The 25,170-nt window shown below is 40.9% G+C and overlaps 1 protein-coding gene across 1 annotated transcript in view; it reads right to left on the bottom strand.

Annotated features, from left to right (window-relative positions):
- LOC129689251 (flavin-containing monooxygenase 5-like) overlaps positions 1–13,234 on the bottom strand; it is a 19,584-nt gene extending 6,350 nt beyond the window's left edge. The window contains exons 1-5 of the mRNA XM_055624371.1: positions 13,100–13,234; positions 8,206–8,394; positions 7,281–7,443; positions 5,434–5,576; positions 4,508–4,707 (exon numbers count right to left, since the gene is read on the bottom strand). Of these exons, the coding sequence (XP_055480346.1) occupies positions 4,508–4,707; positions 5,434–5,576; positions 7,281–7,443; positions 8,206–8,394; positions 13,100–13,234 (830 nt within the window). The remainder of the gene's footprint in view (positions 1–4,507; positions 4,708–5,433; positions 5,577–7,280; positions 7,444–8,205; positions 8,395–13,099) is intronic.
- Positions 13,235–25,170: the final 11,936 nt, after the last annotated feature.

Raw genomic sequence — 25,170 nt, 5'->3', positions numbered from 1 at the left:
TTCCTTCCTTCCTTCCTTCCTTCCTTCCTTCCTTCCTTCCTTCCTTCTCTCCTTCCTTCCTTCCCTCCTTCCTTTTTCCTTCATTCCTTTCTTATTTATTTTTGTGTTTTCATTTCTTTTGTATCTACTTCCACAAAAGTTTAATCATAAATAAATATTTATAAGTGTGTGTATGTGTGTGTGATCACCTTTTCCCTTTTTCTTCTTCTGTCCTAGGTACCTGCTCTGATACTTTTCTATTGTGGACCCAAACTCACATGACTTTCTTGTCTTCTTACAGGATTTAGGAGCCTGAGGTTGAATATTTTCTAGCAGAATCTGTAGATTCCATTGTGCTGTTGTCTTCAATGCTGTACATATGTAGATCAACAAAAGCCGTATTGGGTTTCCTTTATGAGTGGAGCCATATTGGTACAATTTTCCTGAGAGTTTTGTCTGTCTGAGGCTGGACCTGGAGATATTCAAAACTGCTCCAAGAGGTAATTGGGCAGAATTCTGAAGTAAGACATTCTGAAACAGGCTCATAGAATGTACTAGATGTTCAAAGAATGTACTAGAGGAGATCACCAAGGCTACCGTGTGTTCTGGTCAAACAAGATAAGGGATGCCCCAGTGAGCAGGCCGAGGCTATGGGGTTTGTAGATTGGTTAAAGAATTTGACATAAAGGCTGGGGTTGGTTTCTTTTAGTGATCTGGGAAAAGACCTAAAGCTTTTATAAATGCCTAGGGTTCTTCAAGGCCCAGCCTCAGGCTAACTTTCGGGAGACTAACCATGTGGCTGGCCAGTAAGGTTCAACCAGGCCTTGAAAAATGTGGGGAAACCGCAGGGTTCCCATGGAGAGCATCTGCGTACTCATGTGTTGTCAGTATTGTATACTGGAATCCAGAGACTCCTTTTCAATCTGGGAAATCTTTTCTTCTGTTCCTTATTTAAGTATTGTGTCTCCTCTTTATCCCAATTTTTTTTTATCTTTCTAGTAAGCGTTTTTTCCTACTATTTCCTTTGGCTTTTAATTGGGAAATGGCGTTTTTAATTACCAGGGAGTAATTCTTTGTAGCCTTGGATCTCTTTAAGAGTGCTTCATTGTTTTTATGCAATCTAATTTCTTTTCTCCACTCAGCTGTCCTAGTAGCTGTCCCAATTTTCAGATATATTGCCTGTTTGGATTCTGTTTGACACTTTCTACAAGTTGCCTTTGGTAGCTGAAGGCAGCTTTAGGTGGCTGTTCTGCAGGTAGTGGGCCAAGGTAAGAGGGCCATCTCTGTGAACTAAGATGAAAAAACTTGCAAACATTCCTAATCTTGTTGGGCTAGCCAAAGAAAGCCTTTGCCTCCTCCTTCTTGGGCATAGTGGCCTCAGGAAGGATTCAGCTACTACTTCTCCACTTCGTCAGTGCTAGGGCACTTGCTTCATGAAGAGCTGATGTTGCTTTTCAGCAGAATCACACACCAAGCTCTTCCCAGAATGCACCAGAGTTTCACCTTTGGGATCCCTAAAATTGATCTTCAGGTACTCATCTGACCTGTTGAGAAGGGAGACTCAAACACTGTTCAAAGCCTTAATGGGTCCCTTAGTGTCTCAGCTCTAGACATAAACATGTAGCATTATCATTCAACTCCTAAGTCATTATTCTTAGTACTTAGGGAAATGCTCACTGCCTCAAAACATACCTGCAGCTCCATGTTTATTGTTTTCTTACTCATGCTACTCAAAGAGTAAACCTGAGTAAAATCAGAACCTACGTGTTGATCCACGGACTAATGAGTAAGAAACTGTGATACGTGTCTTTCTTTTTTCCCTGATCTGTGACTGTGATTGTATGTCCATTGAGATGCTAGTCAGCCTTAATATGGGTGATAGAACACTTACCTAGTAGGCATAAGATTCTAAGTCCAAAAGGCCAGCATCAAGCAGTATGTGGCAGCACAAATTGGACTTGATGGTTTAAAATATATATGTACGTTTATACATATATATTTATATATAAAACATGGGGTGTGTGGATCTGGCAGGGGCGTAGGGAGAGAGAAACGTAATCAAAATACATTATACAAGATTCTCAAAAAAATACTAATAAAATTAATAAAGATATTGCCAGCTGCCACAGCATAATAAACGTGAAAAATAGTATGCTCTGTGAAATATGCCAGATACTGTAAAAGGGTGTTTTATTACTTACATGTAGTATGTAAAGAAAAAAGTCTAATGAGTAGAGATTACAATGGCTATTAGCAGGTTTTGGGGGTGGAAGAGAACATGGAGAAATGTAGATGAAAGGATGTAAAGTCAAAGTGTGCAGAATGAACAAGTTAAGGTTCAAACTCAGTGCATGGGGGCTAGAGCCAACAACACTATTGCATCAAGGATTTAGATGCTTTTGCCAAAATAGGTCTATGTGAGATCATGGATGTTTCGGTTTGCTTCACTACCGTGACAGTTTCGTTGTGTGTGTGTATAAGAGAACATGTTGGATGCCTTAATTTATGCAATCATCTAAAAAATGGACAGAGTCCAGGTTTTGCCCTGTGATCCAGCCATATGTGCCTTTGCTTCTGCCTCTTTGTGGTTCTCTTGCTGAGTTCACTATGGCACTGAGTTCTCTTCTCTTCGTCGCTTTTTAACCAACCCCCAACCTAGCTCAAGAATGACTTGCTTAAGAATCCTTCTTTTTTTTAGATGACTTTTCATGCTGGCTCTTTCTTGCCCTTTAAGTCTTAACGTAAATATCACTCCTAAGGATTGCTTCATTCTATTGGTCTATCTATCTAGTTCTACCCCTAGACGGTCAACGTCTGTGTGATATCCGCCACCCACTTCCTTCCTAGTTCTCATGACATTCTATAGCTTAGTGGTGGTGCACACCTTTAACCCCAGCACTCGGGGAGGCAGAGGCAGGTGGATCTCTGTGAGTTCCAGGCCATCCTGGTCTACAAAGAGAGTCCAGGACAGCCGAAGCTACCCAGAGAAACCCTGTCTCAAACAAACAAACAAACAAAAACAGTACTCATCTTCCTCCACAGAATGTAATGTTTTCATCCACAGCATAATAGAAGGTTATTAAATTATCACATTTGTTTGTCCCATCTGCTGAATCATATGGGGGAGTGGGGAAGCTGGATAGTTGAGTCCCTAAGTGGTAGCTGTGCAAGAATGAGACTCTGAGCTTCACCCTCGGCCCCGGCATAGCAACCTGAACACCGCAGTGAGGACCTGCAATCCCAGCAGTGGGAAGGAGAAGACAAGAAGGTCCTGGGACTTGCTTCCTGTCTCATGCAACTGAATTGTTGAGCACCGTATTCAAGGAGAGACCTTGCCTCAAACAAGGTGGAGAGCTGTTTCACAGGACCTCGGACATCAAGCTCTGCCCTCCACACGCTCTCACCCACTTGCATGTACAGCATGCATACACACGCCCCCCCACATGCCTACACACACACACACACACACACACACACACACACACACATGCATGTATGAGTGTGTGCATGTAATTGGAGACAATAAGCACTCATGTAAGAAAGATATTATTTGTTGTCTGATCTGTTTACCTTTGCTAGAACAATATGTAAGACTGGGTAACTGGGTAATTTATAAAAAATATGTAACATTTATTGATTTAGATCATTTATGGAGAGCCCATGTCAAGGAGTCACATCTAGTGAGTGTCTTCTTGCTGCTGGGGACACTGCATAGTCTGAAGTGGCACACGGGGAAACAGAGCAAAATCTCCGACTCAGTTATCTCCTCCTCCTCTTGTAAAAGCCCGAACCCTCACTGGGGCCTCATCCTCATGGTATCATCTAATCTCAATTACTCTTGATGGCACCACCTCAACATATCATTGAAATATAAATTTGAGGATAAGTATCCCATCAATGGATCCTGGGGTGACTAACTCATTTGAATATTTCTTCATTACATTTATATTTCTTTCTTAACTCGGCTTAGCCCTGATCCCACTCTCTCTTTTGCTTTTTACTTAGAAGCTACTGGTGATTTCTGAGCCAAGAAAGTTTCATGGGATCAGACCTGGAGTCACAGGGGTAGTCTTACAGAGGGGGATCCCTTAGGTAGCTCCCCTTCTGTGAATGCTTCCCTGTCACTTCCATCCCTACCCCAATGAAACTGACTATGTCTGATTTGGACCTAGATGCACCCCGCTCTCCCATCCATCATGGCCTCTCACACTGCTTTGCTCAAACCTATGTTTGTGTCTTCTCTGACCTCTTCAGTTGACGTCTGTCGAAGGGAGGAGCATTGCATTGCCTTCTGTCTCAGTTTTTGGTGTAAAGCAATCACGTGGTAACTGACTGGTGAATGGATGAATCAAGTGGTGCCAAGAAGCACGTGCACATTTGCACGCCTTAAAATATACTATCTAATTCTGAGTGCTTTCCATCCCTAAGGTTACGAGATCAACCAGGAACTAAAGATGACATTGTCTTCAAAGCAAAAAGCCCATCACATCTACACACGATGACCTACATCGAGCCCTCTGTTTGTTACCTGTGCTGGGGCTGAAGCCCATAGTGTGCATGGTTGAACCTTGAGTTCATTGTCTTCTCTAGGTACTTATTTACCGCTGCCGTGGTCAATACTTTCTGGAGGAAGCTATGGAACCGAGTGAAGAATGAAATATCCATGGGATACCCGTTGTTCCAAACACGGTGTAAAATCCATGAACCTCGTCTAGTGCTGAGGAATACCTGTGGGAGGCAGAATTACAGCAGGACTGAAGAGAGGAAGGTTGACCTGTTGTACTGTTCAGACGTCAGCTCTCACCCCGTTTGGAGAGTGCTGACCACTGAAGAACAGAAGGCAAAGCACTGGGCAGCGGCCACCATGCTATGCTCCACTGGAACTTTGCCTGAGCCACCCCCTTAACAAATGCAGCTTATATGACACCAAATTTATGAATGAAAACTAACATATAATTCACTTATCCACCTGTCACTGAACTATCGTGTTAATAATCCTCCTGGTATTGACATAGCTGTACTTGATATGTAAATAAGGGTCTGAATTCAAAAGCTAATTGCCATATCAATTGCTTTGAAAATCTATATTGTTTTCTCTAAAATAAGTGCATGGAAGATATCTTACTAGGTGAAAGTAACCCACACTCAGAAAGACAAATACCACGTTCTCCCTCATATGCAGATCATACCAAGAAGAAAAAAAAATCAGATTTGTTATTTAACATCATGCTTTACCTACCTAGTACCATCCTCACTTAGCTCACTTGGTAAATTGTTCACAAGCCCGTTCCCATTGTTAGTATAAGGGATTTATTTTGCATTCATTTTCTACTCTGTATGAACATAGAACCCATCTTGAGGGTGGGCCTTTTTTTTTTTTTTCCAAACCTTCACTCAGGATGACACCTACCAGTGGCCAGGACTCCACTGGTGAGTTAATGATTGCCAACAAACCTGTTTTGCTACCCGACCGAGCTCCACCGCAATATCCACACCGGAATTCCCAATGCCAACCACAACAATTCTCTTTCCTGCGTAGTCCTCGGGGCTTTTGTATTCCCTACTATGGACATAACAGCCTTCAAACTTCTCGATGCCTGTGGCAGAAGAAAGTAATTTGTCACCCTGAGAACTTTCACATCTTAACAGAGAGAAGAAAGTTATATTCTGAACCACCCGGAGGAGCAAGAAATTAAATCTGGGTCAGCCAGCTGAAGCTCACACATCATCCTCAAATGTCACTTATGTTTAAAGGAGATCAGGGGTGGGGGGGGACTAAGCCCAGAAGTTGTGTCCGTGGGTTCTCAGTACAACCTGGTGAGCTTATAAAGTATTTATGAAATAATGCCTCTCTCTGTCTTTGCTCTGTACAAATGAAAGTGTTCCAACAGCACCAGGATCTAGCACTATTCATTGTTATATTAGTCTCCCAGCTCTAAGAAAATCAACAACGTGGACTGAGTGGTGTACTGTGTTACAGTTCTCTAGGAGCTGTAGAGCTGTTCTTCATTGGTTTCTCCCCTGCCTTATGTGCCCGATGTCAGCACCCGAGGCCGTACTTGGCTTGGTTGGATGCTTAAAACCCCCCATCTGTCTGACATGGCTAGGCCTGCTCTATGTGAACATGTTTCTCTCTCTCTATAGGGAGTGCCTCTCAGCCAGGGAGCATCAGAAAGAAGCTGCTACAATAGCTTAGTGTGCAGTCTGTAGATTATCTCATACTTAGAAATGCCTCCCTGAATGTATTGCTTTATAATGTTCAAAATCCAGGGACTCTCATTTTGCAAAGATTTGTTTTGGGGTACAAAAAGATTATGTATGTTATGTGTAAATTCACTCAGAAATTTGAACAACCATTTAAGGTAATCTTATTTACTTTGCCTCCATTTCCCATAATGGTTTCTTGAGTAACAAAAAAAAAATAATAATTGAAATATAAAATATTTTCTAGTGATTCCTGGTGGTACCATGATAGAAATAGAGGAAAAGTGGGTCAAGAGTAAGGGGAGGGGGCTTAGGGAAATAAGGGAGCTAAAACAATCCACCTTGAGATGGGTACCATTTTACCACATAGAACCACAGGGAACAATAAGCTGCTCATAGACTACAGGTGAGTAAGAAATGCTGAGAGTGAGAGAAATAGTCTTCTCTTAGGAAAAACCCCTTCAATTGGTTATCCAATCCAGAGTGGCTAGCCCTTTAATCATATATACATATATACATATAGAGAGATATGATATGTCATATCTATGTGTGATTGATGTATAGCAGTAACAGTTAAAGAAAAAGACCATGACTTGGAAAAGGAGCAAAGGATGGCACATGGAAGTGATTGGAGGGAGGAAAGGGAAAGGAGAAAATGAGTAATTATTTTACTTAAAAATTAAAAATAAACTCATGATAAATACATGTACTAAAGTTCTTTCCCCATATGTTAAGATTTCTAAATATATGGATTTGCCAGCTGTTTGTTTGTCACTTGTCTTTGTGCTTCGTTTTTATTAATTTTACTTTCTTTGAAACAAACAGATCAAATAAGTGGTACAAAACTAGAACCATTTAAATGTGGGCTGATTTTTGCTATAAGTGAGGAGGTGTATGTGATGATAAGTGGAAAAGTGTTTGTGTTTGCCTGCTTTGGTATCTCAATGGATTGTATTGTCCTGTTAATAGAGGGTGAACACTTTGTTCCTGAGGGATACCAGGAAAAATTCACTGAAACTTAGTAACATTCATGCGCACTCATTTCTGCCTGTAAATTATTTGGAAAATGCGTCTGTGTCAGATTCTTCATGACATACCTGGGAAGGACTTAAGTGGCAGGTGCGGGTCTGTGTGGTGGCCGCTGCAGACCAGAACCCCATCAAAGATCAGGCTTTCCTGCTTCCCGTCCGTCTCCACCACAACATCCCATTGTCCACTGACACCGAAGTCTGGACGCTTTCTCACACTTCTCACTTTGGTCTGAGGACAAGGGTGGAAACACGGTGACTCACTTCACAGGTCTTGCTTGGTCTTCCTCTCCAGGTCCCACAGATCCTGACAGGACACTTACCCAAGGCATCCCCACCAGGATAGCTCCTGTTCCTTCCACAGCAGCTCATTGTTGAGTGCGTTTTCAGTGTAGTGGGGATATTAAATAGAAACGGTTGAGGCTTTATGGAATAGGGGAGTGACTAAATCCACAGTTTTGACCTTCTCCTAGGAAGACTTCGTATGCAGGGAGATAATATTTTTTTATTTTGTTCCCTCTCTAGCACAGGACTGTTTATTTACCTCAGGCCTGTGTTGTGAATTGAAGGATTAAAACTTCATCATGAAGTGAAACCGGGTTTGTATGTTTGAGTTGTACTGTTGATCACAGGTAGAAGGTAGGAAATAAGCATTCTTTGTATGAGCTTCTTGTTCTATAAGCAACATGATTTGGCTCAGCTGCTGTTGCTATTATTCTAAGTTCACAAGCATTTTGGATTTATATCTTACATGGAGGGCTGCACCACCGCAACACACTGTCAGAATAGGTTCTGATGAGCAAAGATTTCCAGCCTCACCTTCAAGCGAAACTCTCAAAAAGTCTCATTCAACCCGTGATACTTTTCTGACATAGGAAGCTCACTGATAAACTCTTCCTCATCTGAGGAAACCAGAAGGTGCTGGGCAGAACTTCTGTGCCCATAAGTAACGTATTTGCCCACACACATGCACACACACAACACAACCGTTCACCTTAAATCGAATGTGATCCAGAAGGCTGAAGTGCTTAGCATACATCCGGAGATAGTCCATGAGTTTGCGGTTATGCATGTAGTTGGGGAAGTGGTCAGGGGTGGGGAGGTCACTGAAGCACATCATCTCCTTTGAAGTGTTGATGGTCACAGACTTGTAGATACTAGGCATTTCCTCCGAAGGGTTTTTCTATAAGAGAAGACCCCTCAGTACAACAAACTTCATAATTAGAAGGTAATGAAATATTTTTAAGTGGGCTCAGTTATAAAAAAAAAGTAGAAGATTGTTTTTTAAAGATTGTCAAGATATTTCCCCCATAGCTCCTATATTTTCTAGAGAAAACACCCCCCGTACCCCCCCACACTCACATTTCATCACATCACATTGAATCAACAACAAATCCTGTACATGACTCCTCAATCAGAGCGATGATGTCAGAAAAGAGAATAATGTATGTAAAATGACAAAATAAAAATGATTGCCTAGACTTCAAAGGCCAGTAAGAATTCTTTTAATACAAAATTAACTAAAAAAAAATCAGAAGCCCTCCAGTATACCAAAGACAAAAAGGCCAAGAAAGAAATTAGGGAAACAACACTTTTCACAATAGCCACTAATAACATAAAGTACCTTGGTGTGACTCTAACCAAGCAAGTGAAAGACCTGTTTGAAAAAACTTCAAGTCTCTGAAGAAAGAAATTGAAGAAGATACCAGAAGATGGAAAGATCTCCCGTGCTCATGGATCGGTAGGATTAACATAGTGAAAATGGCCATCCTGCCAAAACCAATCTACAGATTCAATGCAATTCCCATCAAAATACCAACACTATTCTTTACAGACCTTGAAAGAAAAATTCTCAACTTCATATGGAAAAACAAAAAACCCAGAATTTCCAAAATGACCCTGTACAACAACAGATCATCTGGAGGTATCTCCATCCCTGATCTCAAGCTGTACTACAGAGCAATAGTAATAAAAACTTCATTGTATTGGCATAGAAACAGAATGGTGTATCAATGGAACCTAATAAAACACCCAGAAATAAACCCACACACCTATGGATTCTTGCTTTTTGACAAAGAAGCCAAGACCATTCAATGGAAAAAAGACATCATCTTCAACAAATGGTGCTGGTCCAACTGGATGTCTACATGCAGAAAAATGGAAATAGATCCATATTTATCACCCTGCACAAAACTAAAGTCCAAGTGGATCAAAGACCTTAACATAAAACCAGACACATTAAATCGGTTAGAAGAAAAAGTGGGAAAGAGCCTAGAACTCATTGGCACAGGAGACAACTTCCTGAACAGAACACCAACAACACAGGCTCTATGATCAACAATCAATAAATGGGACCTCATGAAACTGAAAAGCTTCTGTAAAGCAAAGGACACTGTTGTCAGAACAAAACAACAGTCTACAGATTGGGAAAGGATCTTCATCAACCCTATATCTGACAGAGGGCTGATATCGAGAATATATAAAGAACTAAAGAAGTTAAAAAGCAACAAATCAAGTAATCCAATTTAAAAATGGGGTACGGAGCTAAACAGAGAATATCGAATGGCAGAGAAACACTTAAAGAAATGTTCAATGTCCTTAGCCATCAGGGAGATGCAAATTAAAATGACCCTGAGATTTCACCTTATACCCATCAGAATGGCTAAGATCAAAAACTCAAGTGACAACACATGTTGGAGAGGTTGTGGAGAAAGGGGAACCGTCCTCCATTGCTGGTGGGAATGTAAACTTATACAACCACTTTGGAAATCAATCTGGCGCTTTCTCAGACAATTAGGAATAGCACTTCCTCGAGATCCAGCTATACCACTCCTAGGAGTATATTCAACATATGCTCAAGTACACAACAAGGACATTTGTTCAACCATGTTCATAGTAGCTTTATTCATAACAGTCAGAATCTGGAAACAACCCAGATGTCCCTCAACTGAGGAATGGATACAGAAATTGTGGTACATTTACACAATGGAATACTACTCAGCAATTAAAAACAAGGAAATCATGAAATTTGCAGATAAATGGTGAAATCTAGAAAAGATCATCCTGAGTGAGGTAACCCAGAAACAGAAAGACACACATGGTATATATTCACTTGTAAGTGGATGATAGACATATAATAGGATAAACATATTAAAATCTGTACACCTAAAGAAGCTAAGCAAGAAGGAGGACTCGGGGTAAGATGATCAATCCTCACTTAGAAAGACAAATGGGATAGACATTGGAAGAAGGAGAAAACAGGAAACAGGACAGGAGCCTACCACAGAGGGCCTCTGAAAGACTCAAGCTAGCAGTGTTTCAAAGCATATGCTTAGACTCATAACCAAACTTTGGGCAGAGTGCAGGGCATCTTATTAAAGAAGGGGGAGTTAGTAAGACTTGGAAAGGACAGGAGCTTCACAAGGAGAGTAACAGAACCAAAATATCTGGGCACAGGGGTCTTTTCTGAGACTGATACTCCAACCAACTTCCATTCATGGATATAACCTAGAACCCCTGCTCAGATGTAGCCCATGGCAGCTCAGTATCCAAGTGGGTTCCCTAGCAAGGGGAACAGGGACTGTCTCTGACATGAACTGAGTGGCTGGCTCTTTGACCACTCCCACCCCGAGGGACGAGCAGCCTTGCCAGACCACAGAGGAGGACATTACAGCCAGTCCTGATGAGACCTGATAAGCTCTGGTCCGATGGAAGGGAAGTAGGATCTCCCCTATCAGTGGACTTAGAGAAGGGCAGGGAGGAGAAGAGGGAGGGTGGAATTGGGATGGAATGAGGGAGGAGCTATAAGTGGGATATAAAGTGAATAAAATGTAATCAATGCAAAAAAATAAATAAAAATTAATTAAAAAAGGAATTTTTTTAAAAATGAAAGGAAAATGCACTTTGAGATAAACAAAAGCTGGGGAACTAGTGGCCGTAAATGCTACTCGAAGTGTGAAGGGCTGATGCATTCTCAGACACTGCCCATTCCTGCACTCTCTGCGCCCCACATTTAGGGGGCATCAGCAGCTTTATGCACCCGCTCTAACAGAAAGCTAATTTGATGATAATAGTAATACCAATACTACATAATGCAAGGTAACATTTTCCTTTCTTTTGAGACAAGTTTTTTTTATATATTAATGAAAGAAACGATCAATTAAATATGTGTAATAGCCATATACTCATAAGCAGATACAGAGAATATTTGTAGATGATAACACTGCTAAGAAAAAATGTAATGGATTTCAGCATATATGATAAATCATGTCATATTGTAGACGGTACAATTTGCTATACTCTCATGGATTTTGATATAGTTTGGCGTGATGGCATATCTATGCTGTTATTGAGAATCTTTGAAATTAGATACACTTGCTTAGACTTCCCTTTGGTCCATTCTCAACATGGAGCAGGATGGCCCTTCTACAATTTAAGAAAGTTCCTTGTCTCTTTAATCTCAGTTTCTGTCAAAGTCCTCGCTACAGTCTATACCCACTGACAAAGTCCAGTTTCCCATATCCCTCAGAAATACATCCTAGTTTTCTTTCCCTTAGGCACCACAAGCCAACCACACCAGTTTTCTGACTCTTTTTAACATGTTGGGCGCGTTCCCTCCTCCTAGATTTGTACCCCACATTCCCTCTATGCTTTTCCTAGATTATCCCTGAGGTTGCCTTTTTAGAGTTTGGGCTCCCTGATGCTGAGGATTTGCGTTCAGACTTAGTAGAGTATTCTATCAACTGCAAATATCCCTTGTACATACTAAATATTCAAAAATATTTACTGAATGAATGAACTCTCGAATTAAAGGAGAAACAATATGGATATTGATATTTAAAAACAGTATGTTAAAGCAGCCCTTGGGAAAATCCCTCAGGTTATAGAGACATCTTTGAGTCGGGTCAATACCATGTTGGAAGGTGTATGGGCTGAGTTGGAATGCTTCTTGGACACTGGTCTGTTTCAGGGACACCAGGAGGAGATCCCTAGGAAACAGTTACGCCAGTTACTTTGCCAGAACAACCACTGTCCACAGGAATGAAGAGACCTCATAGTTTAGCTGTTGATACGTGTCCTGAATGGGGCTAAAAGCCAAGGGCAATAGAAGAAACTGAACTCATCCGTGAAAACCCCCAAGATGTCACATGGACCATCCATGACTGCTGGTCAGAATGATTCTGTAGGATGAGCAGAACTGGAAAGCATTGATCACAAGTCCTGGATTTCATGGACATAACCAATAACTGATGAGCAAAGCACCAAGAGAAGGTGCCACTTAGAAATGAGCCTACTCAGCATTTAGCACCATGTCTTCGCCCTTCAGCCCTGCATTTCTTGCTTCTTAGAAATCAAAGAAAAATAGCCTGTAAAACACTAGCACACGTACACACACACACACACACACACACACACACACACACACACACTGAGCTATCTCTCTGTACTTTGCCCTGGGACAGGTAAGAAAGGATAGCATGCAAGTATTACTTCAGGATAGAATAGTACATGGTAGAAGGTCAGCAAAGGATCATCATCCTATTTTATCACCCCAAATTATGGCATTCCTAACTTTGAACAGCAGAGCATCCAAACAGCATACACATATGAACATATATCCATATATGTTGTTAGCCATCACCTTCTTACTAATAATTGAGTCACATGAGATTTCAAATGCTTTGAATACAATCTTCCAAGTTTCATTCCTCATCTAAATTTGACTATATTTACAAATTTCCTTAATCAGTGACATACGCACAAAGATTAGGGTCATTAAATGGCTCTGATGGTGTGAGATGCTGTATGCTTCCTTTATCAAAACCATTTACACTGCCATAGTTATTTTACGAAACCTTACTTAAAGTCAAATAAAATGCAAATGTCACCTGGAATTTCCACAGGCCTCCAATGTCATCACTTCTCTCAAAGCAGGTGGGCTCCAGGTCTTCATCCAAGCAGCACTTGATGGCTCCCAGGCCACTCACGCCAGCTCCAATCACAGCTATTCGCTTCTTGGCCATGGTGCCACCACTGACTGGTAAGCATTGAGAATTCTCACTACCGTCCAGTCCATTGAAACAAAACCACCTTATCACGAAGACCTAGAGTTTGCTGTCCTAAACTCTTTTTTTATTTTTATTAGCAGTGAGAGTACTACTCTATTAAAGACCTGCCACAGACAACAGTACAGCTACAGCACACACACAAACGCACATCTATCTGCTTCTTCTGCCTGTGGAATTTTACTTAGAGCCAGCCAGAGAAAGACAGATGTGTAATTCTAGGCCTTTTTAGTAACAACATTACACCATGTGTATCGGCAGGCAGTGCAGGGCAGGCCCACGGAGGAAATGAAAGAGATGCAACGTTAGCTGGGTGTGGAACTAGGAAGATGCGTGTTGTGTGTGGTTGGGGTGGGCTATGTGGTTGATGCTGTGTGCTGTTCTCTGTGTGTGAGAGAGTGCGTGTTAACATTCCAGAAAGAAGACAAACTTAAGTGGCGGCAGGAACCTGAGAAACCAGCCTGGGTGTGCAGAGCCAGAAGCTGTCTGGTTCAAATAACAGGGACTGGAGTAGGTCCATTATGTGCCAAAACTATGGGCTTGTGCGATGGGGAACAGAGAAATTTCATCAGGGTGCTGGGCCAAAAGGCATCTGAGGAGAAAATAATACTGGTAAAATTCATTAGTGACCAGTAATTACACTCCATAAATGCTTACAGAAGCGAAGCTAATTCCATGTGGTATTTTCTTCTCTTCTAATGGCATTTTGAAAGCTAAGTGATATTACATGGAAAATTGTAGAAACAATTGTTCAGAATGATGGCACATTCCCATGTACTATTTCTGAACCATAGGCTGTAATTCATCCATTTATTTACCCTTTTTACATATTATCCGATAGACACTGACCTAAGCTGTGGACCAGGTACTGCGGTTGCTGCAGAGGTCACAAAAGAAGGTATTACAGCCTCTGACTTGAGTGGCGCCAACCTAAAGGAAAAGAGATGCGAATAAAAGGGGAAACAACGTTAAGGTGCGAGCACACTGCGTTTCAGCCGTCTCGCTGAATTACATCCAAGAATGCTGCACCCATGTTCTTTTCTGATGAAAACACCCTTTGCTGCAAACGCTGGTCCCACTATCCTCCCCCTTTCTCCCCTGTAAGGTATGCTCTGAGCGACTCGGCACTGATAATTAAGCCCTGACTTCTCAGTAATCAGAGTGGCTTGTGTAGATTTTCACCTCAGTTACAACACATCTTTATTGCAGTTCTGTCTTGCTGTGGCTGAGCAATAAGCTCTTTGCAACAGTTGAGATTTATTAGGTGCCATGGTTGAAACCTAATAAATGTCTATGGGCTGAAGAGAGTGAATAAATTAATTTCTTAACCTCCCCTTTAAACTTGCTGCCACGGTAAGACAATATTATGCCATCTATTATAATCAGATAAAATAAATGAATGACTATCTCAGACTTTGCCTGCACAAACCAAAGAAGGAAAAGCGAAGGTACCAACCCTTGGAAAGGAGGAAATTGAAGTTGTTTGGACTTCTTAATGAAGGTAGAGATGCTGTCCCTCCCTTGCTCTAGAAAATGAAGCCAAATTCCACAGCAACTTGAGGTCTTTTATAGCTGATGGAATTGGCTAATGTGTAATCCTTTCCCACGACTCTTGTAATTTGGATTAAAAAAATGTCATAAGCATGTTAGGGAAGGGACTATATCTAATGGTGAAATGGTGATATTTTTAATTAACCACCCACACTGGTCTGGGAAGCACTTTAATGCTAATTGGTACATTGTAAAGATGATCTAAATGACGTCTCTTTCATTGGCTAGGGGCAGCATAATAAAAAATTGGGGAATATAAACAATATTGTTATTTCACTGACCATTCTACAAATGATTTTGTTACTTTAATGATTTTACAAATGATTTTGGGTTTTTTTTTTTTTTTGCACTAAGAACATTGTCCACAAATTAAAATAAGATTCACTTAATACTTAATGATTTAAAAACAAGCAGCTTGTAGATTATAAAAATAAACATGCTAAATAACAAATTAAAAACTTACTGTTCTCAATTTATTAAATATCAAAACACCTATTTTTGTCAAAAATTAAATATTTTCTGAGCTGGCTATATATGAGAAACTCATGATGATACTTCCGAACCCTCCACAAGGTGGGGAATGCTACAGGATAAGGATCACTGGGGTCGTCTTCTAGAATCCTGCCCCTTACAGTTGCTTTGTCTTCCTTCCCTCTGACCTTTTCAGGTTCTGTACACAGGCATCAGTAACCTTTGCAGATAATAGGGTCTTTTTTTTTTCAGCCACCACATTTGTAGTATCTGATAGCGATATAATGGGAAAATAGTCTTTGTTTTTCAAATGCTGACAATGGCCTAAGTTCTCTGTCTAGGAAATGCTTTTGCCCCCATGTGTATTGACCGACTACGATAAATGAGGATGAGACAGTGTAGTCCTGTGCTCTGCTTCTTCAAACAGGCGAGACAGGCAGGATCGCAGTCTTGCTGGGAGTGCTGGGGGAAGAAAGCCTTCACTGAGGATTTTTGGTATTACAGCTTTCTTAGATGATCTTCAGTGAAACAGCGCGTGTGTGTTTATTGGCATGAACAAAGGCTATATGATCCTTGGGGAGTGGGAAGGGATGTCCAGCGTAGGTGTCCATCATTGGCTGAGGGCCTAAGATCCTAGGATGCCCCATTTGCATGGAGAGGCATTCCAGGTGCTGGGGTATGTAACTACCTCCAGAGCTGTGGGGGTGGAGGGCACAGGACTATGCGGACAGGGAGGGAGCGATCAAGAATAAGATTTTCAGGATTTGGACACAGCTCAGCCTCACTCTAGCTCCATGCTAGCTTCCCTTGTGGCACAGTCCATGTGCCCCACAAGAAGGAATACTCTAGTCTTCACATTGATGGTAAAATATTCTCAACGTATAATCGATAAAGCAATAAGTGTGAAAGTAGACAGAGAGGGATCTGAATGCACGGAAGCTCTTTGGACAGACTTTCATTTTTACCAAGCAGTGGTTGGTGTTCTATTATGGAAACCAGCTAACCCAGTATTTTCTGGTCAGTTGGTATTTTCTGTGTCAGTGTTTCAGAAGTTGTAGAATGTTGAGGAAATCATAAATTCATTTAGTTCTAATGAGTTTCTTGTTCCTCTAAAGTATCCTGCCTTCCTCTTTCCCCAAGCTCTATTCATTTAATTTTCTTTATATTTTTGATGATGCATATCCAAGCTCAACTTATGTCACATAAAGGGACAGCATCTCTTGCCCTGTGGGCATCCCCCTCAGCAGGAAACAAACATCGTCCTCATAGCGACTGTCCCACCTTCATATTTGACACTATTCTTTTCAGCTGTTAATACAAAGGAGAATTGAGAAGTAAAACACACAGTTATGACAACAAATATATTTTCCTAAAACATTCACAAACCAATTGTTTCTGTCGTATAAAAGACAATAGTTGATCTTAACTAAAAGCCTGTAAAATTATACCATAAATTCCTTGGTATGTAGGACAGATAGATGAATTTCTCTGTATCTACAGTATGATGAATGAACCCATTGTCTCCTGTGTTTTTCACCTGGATTAGGTTTATCTTTTTGGTGATGGTTCATGTATTAAGATACAAAGATAAACTTGTGTTCACCTTTCCCCTCAGCTTGGTGGATGACTTGTCAGGGCAAAAGTGAGCTAAAGGTTTGTACTAAAGAAAATAATCTGTCAATTAAGAGTTTAATTTTACTAGAAGAAATAATAGCTTGGTTGTGCAGATTTCTTTGAGCCCTGTCACCACACCTACTGCGTTATTGCGACTTCTTTTCTCTGTTCATGCAGCCACCGCTTGGCTCCTCCCACACTTGGGAAAGTCTTCTGTGAGATTGCACTGTGTCCATCCTCTGTGGTATTTCTGGGTCTGGGCTATATTTTATTTCCATTTCTTTTGTAAAGCTTCTGTCTTTCTATCTGACCCTCTGTAGACCTAGTATATCTATCTCTTTTCACAGAGGATGAGAAGGTCATTCAGCTATCCTCTAAGCACCAGGGGAAAGATGAGATGGGGGGGGGGCAATAATGGCAAACAGTAATATCGTGAAAGGTCCAGAATTTAGTGCCTAAAAACGTGAGTATGCGGTAGACACTCAGCAGTGGATTTCCCCCACGCCATGAGCTTTTTTCACAGTCTCAAGACTCATCACTGGAAGCAATCTGCATTGAAGGAGCTAGTTGAAGATGTGTCAAAGCAGAGCAGAGTCAGAGTCTTCGCAGTAGGGCTGGTCCTACTTTAGGGTGGTCCACATGCTAGGACGGACCCACAGGTCTCACTTTGGCTTCTATCTGTGGCCCTCTCTTCTGTCACATGTTCACCATGAAGAGTTCTGTGAGGAGGCTCTCCTGAACTCTCCGTGCAGCTGCTAGGGCACTTTTTCCTTTGTCCTGCTTAGAAAAAAGTTCATTGTTGACCCAATTCTGTCTAAAGGGCCTTACATAAGCTATTTCTATTCTCCCATTCAATTTAAATTCTAAATCCCTTACTTTATGGTTACTTTACTTTTAAGTCAGGTATTATATTTTTGTTGCAATAAGGTTGGTTTTCATTAGCACACACTAAACGTAGAAAATGACGATTCTTCATTCTGACGTTTCCATGCATATAATGTACTTCTATCACGGGCACCTCACTACTCTTTCTTGTTTACGCCACCTACCCCTTTCCTATCCCACCTCCTTAATAGCCCCTCTTTTACTTCATAACCCTTTGTGTCCCCTACATTCCATTATAAAAGAAAGCACACAATGCTGGTCTTTGAGACGCTAGAGTCTATTTTTTGCAAGTAACATAATTTCATTCAGTATCAGGGCTGGATAAAACTCTACTGTAAACAGACACCACGTTTGCTTTATAAGCTTGCCTACTGCTCTTGAGCATCATGAGCACCAGGCTTTGGATGAACCGACAAAATTAGGGGATGAATTTAAGTTTCAGTTTGTCAGTGTGGCTGCACACCCTCTCACTCCTGTCATGAGGAGTTGGGAAATAGCCCTCCCCTCCACCCCAACAGTTTTTCATTTTCTTGATGATAGCATTTCTGAAAGAGGATGAAGTAGAATTCCCAATATCATTGCTTTTGTTTGTGTTGGTTGTACTTTTGTTTTTATTTAGCCAGCCTGCACTTGTAATGTAGACTGGGCTGGCTCTGAACTTGCAGCAATCCTCCTGTCTCTGTCTCACAAGTGCTCTGATTATAGCTATCTGCCGCCATACTCTGTTTTTCCATGTACTTTGTATTTATGTGTCTCCTATGGCCAAAGGCTTATAACTTACATTATTTTATAATAATTAATCAATTTAATAAAGCAGCAATACTGTTATTTTTAGCATGGTTCTGTGCTTTAGTTCACGGCTTTCTTTTATGTTGTTTACTTTGAATATTTGCTTTAGACTCCCATCATTGAAGATCTGTGAATGATAAATTCTTAATCTTTTATTAACAACAACAACAACAACAAACCCCTGAAACCTTGCTTTGTTTGAGTAGTCTATCAAGATAGAGAACTTTTTATTTTAGGCCAGTCTTTCTGTCAACAAGTATGTTTTATTCTTCTTTCTTTCTTTCTCTTTCTTTCTTTCTTTCTTTCTTTCTTTCTTTCTTTCTTTCTTTCTTTCTTTCTTTCTTCTTTTCTTCCTTCCTTCTTTCCTTTTTTTTTGGAGTGATAAGAAATATGGCAATAAAAATCGTTTCTTACTGATACTGGCTTTTTCTGCAATGAGTATTTAAGTTTTTTCTTTGTTGTAAGCATTATTAACATTCTTTATGTTTTTTAAAAATCTGTTTACGTGCCTGACCTCACCCAGGGATGGCAGGAGTCAGTGCATATTGTGGCCATCAGAACAGACAGAGGATCTTTTACCACTACAGGTCAGAGGAAGGGGGAGTTCTTCGAGCAAATTCTAATTATTTAATGAAATGAAAACATTTCTCTGGTTTCACACAGGAAGTGGTTTTCTGTATGGTTTGATTCTTACTAAGGTGGTAGGTGGGTAAAACCATCCACTGAGGGAACAATACTGTATCTGGCAGAGCTACCGTATATGCATTCTAAACGCACTCAGCTGCATTTAATCTACGGGACAACACTGACACAAACCCTATGTCAGGTTTGAGGCACAGATAATTTGTGGTGATTCATGCGGATGTGCAATGCTGGATCATGTCCTGGACCGTGACCCTCACTGGGTCCTTTGCTCTTAGCATGTTATGGTATGTAGCTGCTTATCTCTTAGCATGTTAGGGTGTGTAGCAGGTTATCTGGGCTCTAGTGCATAGAATTTTAGATTTATCACTCCAGCCCAGCGAAATGTTCCATCACAAAAAGGAACATTTCAAAGACAATATTGCCAAGAAAATATTATTGAAAATATATTTGACTTGAAAGTAATATTAACAACTCAGGTAGAGGACTCTCTCGTATCCAGTGAAAGTTGTCTGCCCTTTAAGAGAAGAAGAGGCAATGATGAACACGTCACAATTTCCCAGTATTCCTGTTTGATTGCTGTGGAGAGGCGCCGAGGTGCCGGATAGCACCGGATAGCACCAAGTGTACCTGGTCACTTGGGTTCTTTGTTGTGCTTTAGTTTCCGATGTTTAAACCGTGCCTTCTAACACAAAATGTTAACTAAAACTGTGACCAAAGGCCCAAATTCAGCCTCCAAAGCAAAGAATAGGTTTTGCTTCTAAATAGCTGGGGTGAAAAAGAATATTTCACTCCACTTAGAATTATGGTCAACAGTTATTGATAGTGTTTTATTTGAACTTTTCAATGCTCATGTTTAACCTCTACTGTATAGCTGTTTATGAACTACAAGAGGTGACGCTCGTATTTATATAGAGACCTCATGTCTTGAAATCCTAAAATATTTCATGTCTGGTCCTTTAGAGAAAAAAAGAAAATCTTGGCACTTTGTGGCTAATGAACACAGAGTGTGGAACCTACTCTGTGAAATAAATTCGAACATGAACATCTTTATTATTGCAGAATGATGTCATAGGATATCAATTATGTGAATGAAGAATGGGCACAAGTATAGACACCTAAAACACACTGGTTGGGAAAACAGTTTCTCTCGGGGCACTTATACTTTAATAAGAGGACCTGCCAGCAGCCAATCAACACAGTGTTTAAGGACATGGCATGGTAGTGGGTGAAAATGAACTTGAGAAAAGGAAAAACACAAGGCTGAAAGTACCTCTGGTGGTGTGGGATGTTACACACTTACGCTAATTTCTCTCCTTTAACATTACGCGCAGTTTGCTGCAGTCAGGAGTCTTATCCTGCATGGGACCAAACCTCTCTTTCTGTGAAATTCATATACGTCATTATATATATATATATATATATATTTACATATGCAATTAAGGCATGCATATAAACTGTTGTTTTGTGTATATATATACCTAGTAACGTGACGACAACTCAAACAAACTGGCTTTCTTGACTGTAGGAAGCTATTAACCATTTTCTCTCAAGTTGTGTTGCAAACAGAGGAATGCTTATCTGTTGGAAGGGTTCCTGGATGGAGATACATCATTCAAAAACAAAACGAGTTAATGATCTACAAGGGCTATGTGTTCTCCTGGGTTATCTGGGGAAACTGAAAAGAAATGATGCAGACAAAATGTTCTCAGCCTGGCACACCTTCTTACAGAAGCCGAACCGTAGGAGGTGTGACAGGCGAAGCAGATAATCCTCGGAAATGGACCGTGAGCCCAGGTCAGCAGTTTTTCAGAGAGATTAGCTAAAAACGAGCAATGTTTTCACAGCGTCCTTGCAGTAACAGCGGTGCACGCAACCGCTAAACCTCACGTACCGCTTCCTTTCAGCAGCAACTCCGTTTGTTCTGTTTCGGTCACGTGGGCAGTTCCCCTCGGAACGTTATTTAGAAATCATTTCAGATGTTTGGTTCACACGAAAACCCTGACGGCCGTGTGACTATTGCCCGTGTGACTGAGTGGCTAGGCTGGAGAGCTTGCTCTCCAAGACCCAGTCCGTTAGCAGCTGCCTGCTTTTCTCCTACCCGCGCAAAGTTCCATGAGTGCTTTCGTATGGGTGCCTAGCTACTGAGCATTAAGGACACAGATGAACAAAATACAGTGAAAGACGTGGGAAAAAAAGAAAGAAGGTCCCCATGTCTTAAGAATTTTCATTAAGAAATACCAAAATTCTGTGTTCCCAGCCTGTCTAGTCCAACAATAGTGATTTTGACCCCTTAATTGAAAAGCTGAATACCTGCTATTTGTCTTGCCAATACAAATAGACTAGAATCAGCCATGAATAAAAACCTCTTCATACAGGTCTGTAGTAAAGATGGTTCTTGAGCAGGGCTGGCACTTTAAATTTTCGTTCCTAGAATTGATTTGCACATCCCATTAAGTTAAAGCACGTATGTATACTGACTACTGAAGTTAGGGGCCAGACTTCATTCCTAACCTGTAGCAAGATGTGAGTCGCTTGAGAGACTGCAGGACAGTTTCTCTCTCTGCAAACCATTTCCTTGACTCCTTTATCACTTAAAAAATAATAAAAAAAGATCCTTAAATCTACAGAGGTGCCAAGAACCCCACTAATTATTACAATAATTGACAATATAATGGTGAAATAGTTTCAGAATTAATCAAAGACAAGTCTATGATTTAGTGTTTATCTAGTGCAGTGATTTTTAGCTAGTGGGTCATGATAGTTAGACAACACGTATTTCTGATGGTCTTAGGAACTCCCAAGCATCAATTTATTTTTGATGCTGCTTTATAACTGTAATTTTGCTACTGAGTGGTGTCTCCGTTCCTAAGACAGTCAGAAATATGTTTTCCAGTGGTCGTGACCCTCAGGTTGTGAACTGCTGGTCTGGGGTATACTGCTTGGGACGTAATCATAAACAGATTTGATACAAAATCTGCAACTTAGCAATTGAAGACAAGGTGACACGTGGCTGAAGACTAAGACGTTTAGCATCAGGAAGGGATGGAAGAATATGTTGCCCACAGAAGAAACAACAGAGAAAAAGCTTCAGTTAGACTGTTCGGTATTTGAAACCCATTCTGTCTGCTGGAGCCCTCCCGTACGGAAGTTATCACGTTCTGAGAGGTCTGGGTTATCCCAACAAAACCTTCCCTCACTAGATTCTCAGGAGCAAGTTAATTTTGATTCTTGAGTAATTCTTGAACTGTTGTCCAACTCCTGTTCATCATAACATTTCCATTTCTTTGTGGATCCTGGAGTATTATGATGTCTAGGAAAGGATTCTGGGTACTGTATTGATGGATCACTTCCAGGTCACACAAGGCCAACTCGAGTAGACCCGTAGTCTTACATCTGGAAATGAAGTAGATATCCTTCACCTGTCACAAGGGCAATGCTGGTCAAGTTATGGTAACAGAAATTGAATGATACATTCTCAAGAACATATGCTTTGGTCTATTTCTGTTTTCAGGGAGTCTCAAATAAATGATGCCAGTAGGGGGAAAAAAGTGAAGAACGTTGGAAGACGTTGGAAGACAGAAGCAGCTGCTACACTGGGCAGTTAGCCTATGTGTGCTTCTAAGTCTGTATGTGTGCTAGCAGTCAGGTGGCAACCCAAAATGACCATACTGAGCAGTATATGTGCAAAGATGGCTCAGAGTGTTGTTTACAGCCTGGTGTTACAAGAGAAGCTACGATATCTGGGTTTTGGGCATCTGTGCCTGTGAGTTACTGCGAGGCTAATGCCTCAGTTCACTCGCCAAGTCTTCATGCTCTCTATACCTAATGTCTACATATGCATTTTCCTGTACTCATTTTCTGTTAATTCAGTTGTGCTGTCTGTGTCACTTAAGGTCACAAGTCTAAGCCACTATGTCCTCAGTGCCTAACATACAGGTTGTAAGGGATCTTTTTAGGTATTAGTGTAACTAGGTTACAGTTTTCGTGGTCAAACAGAAGCTTAGATGTGACTGTGAAGATGTTTTCAACATAGCATTTAAACCAGTAAGCCTTGAATAAAGAAAAAAAAAACCCACATTTTAATGTAAGGGGACTTCATGAAATCAGCTGAAATCCTTACAGGGTGGTGGGAGGTAGGGAGAATCAGGGAATCTGGGAAGAAAAGAATTGTGTATTCAACATCTGGACTATAGTAGCTTTCCCCTGGACCAAAGGCTGCTGGCCTGTTGCACAGATTTCAGAACTGCCAAGGCTGGCAATCTTATATGCCAACTCTTTGGAGTTACATATCATATCTGTGGGCTACTTGTTGATACGCAGAGGTGTGGAAGGAACAGGCTTCTTGTAGGGTTGGAGTATCTCCTGGAAGATAATTTCTCTTTCAACCAAGGGGACCAATCTTTTCCAGCTGCGGTGAACCTTCCGGGTCATTCAAAGAGAAGAGCACCCCTTTGACAAGCTGCAATACGCTGCTCTGACTCCAGTTTTCAAAGCTTAATCCAAGGTAAGAAGAAAGACACAGCAAGACACAAATGGGATGCATTTTCCTGACTTGGAAAGCTGCACTGTGAATGCCTCTTGGTTTACTGAGGCTGTTAGCATCCTTGGAGGTGATGCAAACACACACTGCACATATCACCTCAAGGCTTTGTGTGTGTGTGTGTGTGTGTGTGTGTGTGTGTGTGTGTGCTTGACAGTCGTCCCTGCTTTACCCAACCCCGTGTCCTCAGTGGTGTTGTAAGGTTCTCACAACACCATCTTCTGAAAAAAAAAAAAAAAAAGAAAATAGAGACTGAAGGATTAGAACAGAAAGACTGATAGTATTTTTTTTTTTTTTTTTTTTTTTACCTTGCACGATTTCAAAGACATAATTAGGATTTGGGGTATTGAATAAGTCTCCACCTTAAAGATTTCATGGAAGAGTTTAAAATAAAATTCAGGGGAGTAATTTGCTGTCCTAAGAGTGTGCTCCCCTTCTTCAACATTCAGAAATTTTCTATATCCTTAATAACGGCTAACATTTTGCGTCAGTATATTAGCACTATTATAAGTATTGATTTAGTCCCATTTTAAAATGTATCTTATTTTATCTTTAGCAGTCTGATCTAAAAGTCAGTAACCTCCTTTTTAAAAAAGCAAAACAACTCATGCTGGCTTAAATGAGAAATGTACTGCATAGGCTCAAATATCTGAATACTTGGAACAGCTGGTTCTGCTGTTTAGGAAGAGCATGTTTCTGGGGGAAGGTAGCTCAGGGGATGGGTTATGAGAGTTTGTAGCCTCACCCTAATCCTCGATTGCTCTTTGTTTCATGTTTGTGGTGGGAGCAGCTCCCTCCTGCGGCTGTGTCTGCTGACATTTGTGAGCTTTTTGTAACTCCAGCAAAATCTGGTCTGGCTTAACAGAGGGACAGGCATTTGAAGTAGAAGGCTGCCATGGCGAAAGTCTAGCAAAATATCAGTCACCTCAGTTTTGCAGAGCTGAGGCTTTGGGCAAACAACCCAAGCGATGATTTGGAAGGTGCATAATACAGCAACTAGCTCCAGAGCAAGACTTGGCCAACTACCACCATGGTCCCAATCTGGTCCACAGTTGCTTTCATAAGTCCTTTTTAAGACAAAAATAGTCTTTACATTTTTAGATGGCTGGTGCAAAATTTTTAGAGAAATTCATCACACAAAGAAATTACATAAAATTCAAATCTAAATGCTTATACATGAAGTTCTATGTGAACCAAGGCCTATTCCTCGCTTTTGTGTGACCTGGGCAGAGCTGAGTCCTGTGGCAGGATTAGTAGTCTATAGATCTAAAACGGTCTCTCTCTTGGTCTTAACTTACAACATCTGCTGACCCCTGCTCTAGATGCTAGCCCAAAATATTAATCAAAGTGCTAAGGGCAGATGTTGCTGATGGTTGGTTTCATGCTGCAAGGAAGAAAG

This window comes from Psammomys obesus, unplaced genomic scaffold (assembly GCF_907164565.1).
Source record: "Psammomys obesus unplaced genomic scaffold, mPsaObe1.curated_primary_1811, whole genome shotgun sequence".
Classification (NCBI taxonomy): Eukaryota; Metazoa; Chordata; class Mammalia; order Rodentia; family Muridae; genus Psammomys; species Psammomys obesus.
This window is presented reverse-complemented; position numbering and strand designations above follow the sequence as displayed.